The following is a 10,215-nucleotide window of genomic DNA, read 5'->3' as shown; positions in this document are numbered from 1 at the left end:
AGGAACAGTATCCCAGCCTTCACTGTGAGAAGCATTCATCACCACCCCCTCATCATTTTGATCCCCATACTTCTCTAGCATCCCGCAGACACACAAATACTCCCGCCTCGGTTTGGCCAGGTGCCTTTTGCTCAGTGGAAGGCCCTGGTTAGCTGCAATAGAGGAAGTCTGGGAGTGGGAGGGAGGCAGGAATTTTGGGGAGTCCCCCTGTCTTTCTTACCCCACCCTCCGCTATTGAAAGTCTCTTTGGGCTCCCTTCTTCCTTCACTGAAGTAGGGAAAGAAATCCCCCCTTTGGCATTTAAAGTTCTTTTATTTCTCGTCATTCTCCACTTTTATGTGGGCTGGGTATGGAAGTGGAACTTGGGGACAGTCAATTTATTGCAGAGGTATAGCTAGGTCAGTGGCCTCCTGTGGGCCATCTTACCCCAGCGGAGCTGCACAGCTCAGAACTTCAGGTAATGGAAATGGGCACCGTTTGTCTCCAGACTTCCATATCTTTGGCCCAGGAGCAGAGGGCATTTGGAGAAAAGGGCTCCATTCCGTTTGCGTAAATTTCCCCAACCTGCTTCCTGCCAGCCCACCTCCCTACCTGGACTCTATCAAGTTGGAAGACATTCCTTAATTCTCAAAGGCACAAACCAGTACCCCAAAAAGGACTGCCACAAACGTGTACTCACATGTGCACACACATTGCTCCACACACACCTAACCCCTTTACCCACATGCTTGTACACACAACTCACCCTGCCCGTATTTCCTCACCCACAGGCACAGTCCTGGGGTCACTGTGAGTCCTCTGGACCCTCACACACCCACCTGGGTCAACATTTGCTCACTCTGACACCTGACTGTCAGGCTTGCCAGGACACCAAACCGCTAACACCGAGTTCCCAATAATATGTCCATTTTCAGGAGGTAGAGGAGGGCGTGGGCTCGGATGGGGGTCACGGAGAGCAGGCGGCTCTAGGTGCCGAGCATCCGGAGAAGGCCTGGCCTGGGGGAGGACCGGGGTGGGGGGCGAGCCAGCGCGCAGAGCGCCGCCTAATCCAGCCGGAGCTCGCGGGCTGCGGGTGCATTTATCATCCCATTACTGTAACAAATCCGGGCTCCACTACATGAAAGGTAAAATGAATTACCGACGTTAAGCCGTCAATAAAGTCATTTCTGTAAATGGTGTCTCCAAAGGGCCGCCGCATTATTCAGCTGGCTTTATCAGCTGGCTGGAAATTACGTGGAGGAGCCGGGCCGCGCGGCGCGCGGGGCCGCTCACTTTGATTAAGCGTCTTGCCAGCGCGATGTGACAGAGCTTTTGACCAGGGTTTTATTCACAGGCCTGTGATGAACGCCAAGCTGATCAGGCGGAATGAAGAGTAATTAAAACCTATAAATTATCTTCCGCAGCCCTTCTCGAGGCGTCTCCTGCAGGCGAGATAAGGCGTCGAGACCCTATTTACGGCGCTGAAAGGGACCGCAGCGCACAAAAGCTACGCGGCTAAATAGGATATTGATAGTGTCCTAATTAGAATTTAATTAAGTACCCACGCTCGCTTGCGGGATAAAGATTTCAATTTTGCGAACTTAAATATAAATAAAATCCCACCCCCATTTCGGGGAGAAAGGGTGGAGGCACCGGGAGATTTAGGGGAGCCCTTGGGTGTAGAACTGAGGAGGACCCGGGAGGTGCAGTTGGAGGCCGACTTGGGAGGTTTGTGTAGATCACGTCGGGCCTGCTTTAGCGCAGCGTTTCGGAAAGTGGTTCTCGCTGCCCCCGAGCCGCCGAAAAGGTCCAACTAGGAACTCTGAGAGCCCGAGTTTCGGAAGACCCTCGGCTGACCCGAAGATGCAGCCAGCTATACGAACTCCCGCTCTCCACCAGCCCCTTTGAGAAACTTCGGCTAGGGCGGTGGTTCGGCTGATTGTGATTTTTCGTTTTATTTTCTTCCTAACCCTCTGTGACTTTTCTGGGTACAGGGGATTGTTTTGCATGTTTCCGCTAGACAACATCCCCAAAGAGATCCTTACTCCGCTGTCCCAGTTAAGGATGGTGGTCAGAGCGAGAGGCTCGCTGGAGCTCCGAGACAACATCCCCGCGGAGGCCTCAGTTGCTGGAGTTTTTCCAGCTACTCTCGAACCGAAGGCTTCAGCACACAGTCGGATCCTGGCCCTCCGAAAAGGCTCGTCAGACAAACCCCGCAGATGTCCAATGCCTCACTTTCCCCTACCCTGTCCCTCGCAGTGGGAAAACTTTTGGGGTGCCTCGACCAGGAAACGGCGAAAAAGAGCCCAGCGACTGGAGATGAATCCCTGTGAGCGTGGGAGCGGCGGGAGCCCCTGCAGTTCCCCCCAAAGCCTGGGAAGAATATTCTGGGCTAGAACGAGAGGCCTCCACGGAGTCGGGAGCAATCCTAGGAAAATCTGGGCCACCGGGGGAAACTCGCTGTCCAGCAGGCTAGGGCAAATACCTGGGGTGCAGTACTTTTACTTGCTTGATTTCACTTTGCAGGGAAATCTAACACGGAGGTTGCCCTGAGCCAAAAGCCGGGGCCTCGCGGATATCCGCACCCTGACTTGCTTGGCCTAGGGGCCGATGGGACAGCTTCGACTCCAGCGGCCAGGGAAGGACTGGCGCTCGGGCTCTCTCGCGCCCTCTGGGCCTGGCTTTACGGCGGCAGGACAGCTCTTGGGGGTTGTCGAAGGTCCCGCCAGGGAAAGGCATGGGTACGGATATCCCGGGAAGGACACGCAGTGCAGCCGGCCAGCATACACTACAGACCTTCAAACAGACGGTGCTAGCTAGACGCAGCTGGCCTCGGGGTTTGCTATTTGTTAAAAATAAACTGCTCCTCTGAAAGTAACCAAATCGAGGTCTGTTTCACATCTCCGACCCTCCTCGTCTCACCCCTCCCCCTCCACTACACACACACACACACACACACACACACACACAAACATACACCATACAGGCACACCCCGACAGAGACAGCAACCTTTCACCCTTAATAACAGCAAGAAAAAGCCAGAGCAATAAAATAAAAGTCTGCTTCTTAGGCATGGGGGTTGCCAAAAGAGCCGATTCCCCTGTCTCCTGACCCTGCGCCCGGCGCGCACGCACCCGTAATCCTGAATTTCTCCAACAAGTTGTTTATGGAGTTGCTTCCCTATTTGCCTACACCCCGAAATCCAACACTCCTCGGTCTATTTTGCCCGTTCCTCGGTCCTGGCCTGAAAGAGGGGGAGGGGCTCGGGTGCGGGTTGGGGAGGGCGGGCCGGACACGCGGGGCCAGCGCCGCGGCGCCCCCTGTCCACCAGCGGCCGCCGCCCCCGGATTATTTATCCGCAAAGTCCCGCGCGCGCCTATTGGGCCGAGGCCCGGGTGTCAGCGCGAGTCCTGGCTCGCCATTGGCCCCGCACACGTGCGGCCCTGACTCACGTGCTTCCGGTTTGAAGGCAAAAAGTGTGCCTGGGTGATTTTTTTTTAAGCGAGAGAGTTTGAGCAAAGATCCGAGCTGTCAGAGATTTGAAAAAAAAAAAAAAAAAAAAAAAAAAGAGGCAGCCCCGGCGCTGGCGGAGACGCGCTCTCCCTGCAAAAAAAGCAAAGGCGATTAAAGGCGCTGCCAGCCTCGCGCTCTGGGCACAGCTGAGCGTGACACTCGGGGAAGTCAAACCCCTCAGTACTGCCTAGGAAGATGGCTAGACTTTAAAGACTATTTTTTATCTTTAAGAAAAAAAAAATCTTGGAGATTTTTTTCTTTTTTATTGCTTTCTTTTTCCTTTCCTTTTTTTATTTTTTTTCCTCTCTTTTTGGCCGTAGCTTACTCCCCATTTAAAACAAATCATTGAATCTGGTTGCAGAAAGAAAAAAGAAATAGCCAAGTGTCTCCATATCTGGATGTCTACAAATTAGAGGGAGAGACAGCGAGATCTGCTCGATAAGAGCGAGCGATCCAGGCCAGGCGCCTGGGCTTTTCTTTCTGCACCCGCCCCGTGCCTTCGCTGGGGCTTCGCCGGCCTCCTTCCTCCGCGCACCCCCACGGGCCGCTGGCAAAGTGGGGTGGGGAGCGAGGCGGGGGGGGCGGGGGCCGGCGCGGCGGCCGAGGCGGCGGGGCGGCCGAGCATGGAAGAACAGCAGCCGGAACCTAAAAGTCAGCGCGACTCGGGCCTCGGCGCGGCGGCGGCAGTGGCGGCGGCGGCGGCCCCCGGCAGCCTCAGCCTGAGCCTCAGCCCCGGCGCCAGCGGCAGCAGCGGCAGCGATGGAGACAGCGTGCCGGTGTCTCCGCAGCCCGCGCCCCCCTCGCCGCCCGCGGCGCCCTGCCTGCCGCCCCTGGCCCACCACCCGCATCTCCCCCCGCACCCCCCGCCCCCGCCGCCGCCGCCGCAGCAGCAGCAGCAGCATCTCGCGGCGCCTGCTCACCAGCCGCAGCCCGCGGCCCAGCTGCACCGCACCACCAACTTTTTCATCGACAACATCCTGAGGCCGGACTTCGGCTGCAAAAAGGAGCAGCCGCCGCCGCAGCTCCTGGTGGCGGCGGCGGCGGCGGCCGGAGGAGGCGCAGGAGGAGGTCGGGTCGAGCGTGACAGAGGCCAGACCGGCGCAGGTAGAGACCCTGTCCACCCGCTGGGCACGAGGGCGCCAGGAGCCGCCTCACTCCTGTGCGCCCCGGACGCGAACTGTGGCCCACCCGACGGTTCCCCGCCAGCCACCGCCGGCGGAGCGGGTGCGTCCAAAGCTGGGAACCCGGCGGCGGCGGCGGCGGCGGCGGCGGCGGCGGCTGCGGCGGCCGTAGCAGCGGCAGCAGCAGCAGCAGCAGCGGCCAAACCTTCGGACAGCGGCGGTGGCAGTGGAGGCGGCGTGGGGAGCCCGGGAGCGCAGGGTGCTAAGTACCCGGAGCACAGCAACCCGGCCATCCTGCTAATGGGCTCAGCCAACGGCGGGCCCGTAGTCAAAACTGACTCGCAGCAGCCCCTCGTGTGGCCCGCCTGGGTCTACTGCACGCGCTACTCGGATCGTCCGTCCTCCGGTGAGTACCCAGCCCCAGGCTGCGCCGTGCCTTTCGGCTCCGCGGACGCCGCCCCTAGAACTCTTAGCCTCCGGGTTGGGGAGAGCATGCCGGATCTCGGGCGTTCTCTTCTCTCACGCCTGCTTCCTCCTCCTTGACCTCGGTCCCAGTCACAGTCGAGCATTGCACCCAGTTTTGCGCTCCTGGATTCTGCGGCCACCTCCCGGGAGGCTACAGCTCAGGGCACGGGAAGCTAGATCCTTCGGTGTTGAACTCCGAGCCCTTCCGGCCTTCTTTGTGTTTTACCTTTATTATTCTTAGGAAAGACACAAGCAATCATTGCTTTTCCGTCCAGGGAAAGGGGTTTTTAGAATCAGCGAGAAGGTGGGCCTAGAAATCTGGGTCTGAAATCCCGCCAACCTCGTCCTGCGGAGGCCGAAATCGAACAAAGCTGTCATTAGAGTAATAATCTTCACTTTGTGTTCTTACAGACACAAACACCATATCGATATTTTCTGCGGAGAGCTCACTTGCATAGAGATAGATTTAAGGAGACACAGGAAGAGAGAGAAACGCGTCAGATCGCTGTCCCTCTTCCCCAGGCCGGGTAGCCAAGAGAATCTGACCCGGGTGGGTGGAATTCAGGGAAGGGCAGTTGCTGAAACGGTGGGTGCCGAGAGCCCCTGGCCCCTGGTTTTCTAGAGCTGACAGACAGACAGTGGGAGAGAAGACAGGTCAGGCTCAGGTCAGAAAGCTGGGCCGAGGGCATGAGAGACCCCTCTGCCCCAGATTCTCCGAAGCACGCCTCGCACATCCTCCCGGCCCTGCCCCTTCCTTCTTTCACTCCTTCCTTTCGCACGTCTGCCAGATAGCAGATTTCTGTCAGCCATAGGCCCGTTTTTCTCGATTTTCCTTTGGCCCTTTACCCACATACTCCTTGCGCTTCGAGAACCCCAATCTGAGACCTACTGTGGGACAGCCGCTAGGCCCCGGGAGAGGAGGCTGCGGCCTGCCCGCCTCCCCGGACTGCAGCTCCCGGGAGACCGGTGGGAGCCAAGAGGAGGGCAGCAGGGGTTCTTGGCCTCCGATTGGGGTTCCGGCCACCGGGGTCTGGCAGGAGGCAGGGTACGGCGTAGCGGTGCGCCGCTCTACTCTGGCTGGTCTCCGCCTCTGCACCGCTGCCGGCTGCGCGCGGATCGATGCGCGCTATCAGCCCCCGCCATCTCGAGCCCCGTTATTGACACGGGCTCCCTGAACCTCCGAAAAGCTGCTTTGATTGACTCGCCTGATGGATAGAGTGATTGAGCTGTCAGGCCGTGAGGCTCGGGCTGGCCAGGAGGCTACGATTTTATTACAAGTGTTCCTCCCTCTGCGCGCGCGCGCGCGCGCGCGCGCGCACACACACACACACACACCCCAACAACAACAACAACACTCTAACCACGTCCGGGACGCACAACGCGCAAGCAGGGTCTTTCTGAGGATGTACACATTTCCTGGGCCATCTCTGCTCGCTAGGCTAATGACTACACTACACCAAGGCCTTCCTCCCGTCCCACCCCGCCTCCCAGTGCTTTCTGCACCGGGCTCAGGAGTGGGCCTTGTCTTTGTTCTTGGCTGCTTTCTTCTTACGAGCCTGGGGAAGCAGGGTGCTGGCTCCTGCTCCTGCATGAGCAGTTCAGGGAGACGAACCCCAGCCCGGACTTGCGGGGCGGCCAGGCCTGGACTCTTTTGTCACAGGACAGCTGGTGACCCCAGCGCTGGTCTGCCCCAGAAGCCAGCTGCCCAGTTTGCCCCTCTGTTGCTAGGTTTGGAGATGCCGGGGAAGATGCTTCTTCCAGACAGTTTTATAGGTTAACAGCCCTGACAGGGACTTCACTTGACTCAGGAAGCTCCCATAAGCATGACAGGGCCCAGCAAGGAAACTCCAGGAGGCTTGGGTGTGCAGGCTGATGGGCAGAGGTGCAGGCTTTAGAGTCAGTTTCCTGTCTTTTCCCTTTTCTCCTCAGGGCTGGGCTCCATGGCAGCCCTCTTCGCAGACTAGGCTCTGAGGGACACTTCACTTTCCTAGGAAGGTTTCCTGTGGCCTCTTCCTATACCCGTCTTAGAGGCAAAGCACAGATTTTTGTCGGGATTGCCCCACTCTCTGTGTCCCTCTGCCCCTGTTTTGCTCGTGGATAAATAACCGTGCAAATAGGTGGGCAGGGAAAGCGGCTCTGGCTTGCTTTTGTTATTCAGTCTTCAATCCTGAAATTGCAGCTTCTGTGTCCAAAAGAGAGGTGAGGGAGCCGTGCCTGTGCTGCTGGGTGCAGGAATGGGGAGGGCCCTCTCTTTCTTACTGGCACCATCCAAAGGACAAAACAGAGAACTCAGGGCAGGGCACGTGGGTAAGGCATACAACCGGGTGAAGGCCTTTTCTCCCTTTTCAAGGAAACGGGTGGTCAGCGTCTTCCTGGGACCCTATAAAAGGGCTTCGTTTTAGGCCACAGGGACAGAAGAACAGGTCGAGAGAGCAGATGCTGAATACTTTGGAGCTAGACAGGTCTCTCACAGCGCCCTCCTTATCCCCTTGTTTTCTGGAGTCGATAGCTACAAGCAGATGGGGTCTTGTTGTAGGTGTGTGGGTGTAGGTGCGCTTCTTGAGGAGGGGGAGACGATTGGCTTTCAGGCTGGCGATTTCCCCAGGGCAATCCCGTCCTAGTGTCTCTACTACTACAGTGTTGAGCCTCTTTTTATTCCGGGACTGTGAAGACAGCAGGCCCCCGATCTCCAACTCTGGGTTGGGCTGGATGGAGCTCCAAATATCTCTCCATCTTGGACTCTGTGATTTAAGCCTATCACACGGCTCTCCTGTGCTGAACTGGGGTGTGGGTGCACACACAACTTCGGCCAACTTGCCTCCGTGACCCTCGGGCATCCCAGAGGGGAACCCAGCGACCCCAGGAGCCAGCCGATTGATCTAGGGGCTAGCGGGCGCGGGTGATAGGTGGGGGGCGGCGGCAGCGGGGCCTCGGCTAGCGCCCAGGAAGCGCGGGGCGCGATCCCCGCTCGGCTCCGCAATTCTCACGGCTTCCTCTGCCCTCTTCCCCCTCCCCTCTGCCCTCCGTCCCCACCTCCCACCCGTCCCTCTCTGCCGCTGCAGGTCCACGCACCAGAAAGCTAAAGAAGAAGAAGAACGAGAAGGAGGACAAGCGGCCGCGGACGGCGTTCACGGCCGAGCAGCTGCAGAGACTCAAGGCGGAGTTCCAGGCGAACCGCTACATCACCGAGCAGCGGCGGCAGACCCTGGCCCAGGAGCTCAGCCTCAACGAGTCCCAGATCAAGATCTGGTTCCAGAACAAACGCGCCAAGATCAAGAAAGCCACGGGCATCAAGAACGGCCTGGCGCTGCACCTCATGGCGCAGGGACTATACAACCACTCAACCACTACGGTCCAGGACAAAGACGAGAGCGAGTAGCCGCCGCCGGCAGGGGCCGCGCGGTCCGGCCGCCGCGCCCGCGCCCCCTCCTGGTACCGCCACCGCCGCCTTGCCGGCCCCACGCCCGGGGAGAAATAATCAGCGCAAAGGAGGAGGAAGGGAACAACAGGGAAAAGAGAGAGAAAGGGGTCCCCAGGACGGAGAGTCGCGTTGGAACGAGACATTTTTCCAAAGGGAGAAAGACTTGGACAGGTGCTATCGAAAAATCAGATCAGTTCTCTCTTCACAGTATAAGGGACGAAACTGCGAACTCCTTAAAGCTCTATCTAGCCAAACCGCTTACGACCTTGTATATATTTAATTTCAGGTAAGGAAAAGAATTATGTGTAGCGATCTCTATTTGCTGGACTTTTTATTAATCTCCTTTATTATTATTGTTATAATTATTATAATTATTATAATTATTTTATCCCCCGCCTCCGCCTCGCTGCCCCCGGCCCAGTTTCGTTTTCTTTTGAATGTTACTGCTTCTCCGGTGCCTCCCGCCCCGCATCGCTGGCCCTCGTTTCTCTGGGACTTTTCTTTGTGTGCGTGAGAGTGTGCTTCCTCGCGTGTCTGCCCTTCTCCCGGCCCCCTCTGTCGGTCTGTCTGTCCTGCCCCCCACCCCTTTCGTTTTCCGGAGACTTGTTGAGAAATACGACCCCACAGACTGCGAGACTGAACCGCCGCTACAAGCCAAAGATTTTATTATGTTCAGAAACCTGTAGTCTGAAATAAAGTGTACACTGTGCTCACGAGCGGCTGGCGGCCCTCCTCTTTGCGGGCTGGGGAAGGGCGAGGGCGCAGGCACACGGCGGCCCGGCGCACAGCGCGCGCTCACCGGGCTGGGAGCCGCGGCGGCTCGGCCGAGCCTTAAGATCCAACACCACACAATGAATACGGGGTGCCAGGGGGGCGCGGTGATAGGGGCGGCCCAGACCCGGGTTTGGAGGCCCGGGTTTGGAGGGTCTGGAGGGACACTCTTGGTCTCCGATTGCCTTGAAAGGAGCCCAAAGGCCGGAACACCCCAGTCCTGACTTCGGACACACTGCCGGGCTCTCGGGGCTGCCTCCCGCGCAGAGCCAGGACCAGCCCGGCTGCAGCCTGCTCTGGTTCAACCTGCTCCTCGCTCCAGCTTTACTTCTTTTCTTTCTCTGTCTCTTTTTTTCTGATGCGAGTTTTGCTGGAGGTTTTCTCCTCTAGAAGCAGAAGGCCTTCCCAGGGCAGGGCAGCGGTGAGGGGCTGCCTCCCCTCCTGAGCGAGGGGCGCCTCGGGGCTGCCTGGACTTCCCGCTCTTCGTTTGGAGAAGTGATTTTGTTGACGAAACGGCTGGTCGAGGGCGGCACACGAGCCTCGCGGGGCTCGGAGCTCCTGGCTCCGTAAAACCGGGAGAGGAGGCCCGGATGCTGGGAAGCTATGCAGAGCGGCAGCCCCTCGGTCAGCTGCCGGATCGCTCTGTGCCGCGACCTCCGACGTGGGCACAGGCCTGACTCGCCCCTAACCCAAAGCCTAAGCAGGGTCCCTTTCACAATCCCAACAAAGCCTGGCTTGCTTTCTGACCGAGAGGGGCGTAGACACACGCCCCCCGGACCCCCAGGACCCCCGGACTTCATAGAGGGAAATGTCTGGACACTTGCCCCAGACCCTGGTGCCTAGCTTTCTTGGGTAGCCACTGGACCCCGCCATTCAGGCACTAGGGGGAGGAAGAGGAGGTCCCTTCTTATCTCCCTTTGCTCCAGGATTTTGTTTGAATGGTA

General features: G+C 58.4%; 1 protein-coding gene across 1 annotated transcript; it reads left to right on the top strand.

The window, feature by feature from the left end:
* Nucleotides 1-3,524: 3,524 nt before the first annotated feature.
* EN1 (engrailed homeobox 1) lies at nt 3,525-9,213 on the top strand. The gene is made up of 2 exons (XM_004320643.4): nt 3,525-5,020; nt 8,142-9,213. Exons 1-2 carry the CDS (start codon nt 4,117-4,119, stop codon nt 8,456-8,458), a joined length of 1,221 nt encoding a protein of 406 aa, XP_004320691.3. The 5' UTR covers nt 3,525-4,116; the 3' UTR covers nt 8,459-9,213.
* Nucleotides 9,214-10,215: the final 1,002 nt, after the last annotated feature.

This window comes from Tursiops truncatus, chromosome 7, assembly GCF_011762595.2.
Source record: "Tursiops truncatus isolate mTurTru1 chromosome 7, mTurTru1.mat.Y, whole genome shotgun sequence".
In the NCBI taxonomy this organism is placed as follows: domain Eukaryota; kingdom Metazoa; phylum Chordata; class Mammalia; order Artiodactyla; family Delphinidae; genus Tursiops; species Tursiops truncatus.
The sequence above is the reverse complement of the archived record's forward strand: the minus strand, read 5'-3'. Positions and strand labels throughout refer to the sequence as shown.

Coding starts and splice junctions, on each gene's coding strand:
- EN1 (XM_004320643.4), top strand. CDS start 4,117: ATGGAAGAACAGCAGCCGGAACCTAAAAGTCAGCGCGACTCGGGCCTC. Junction 5,021..8,141: donor CTCGGATCGTCCGTCCTCCG/GTGAGTACCCAG, acceptor CTGCCGCTGCAG/GTCCACGCACCAGAAAGCTA.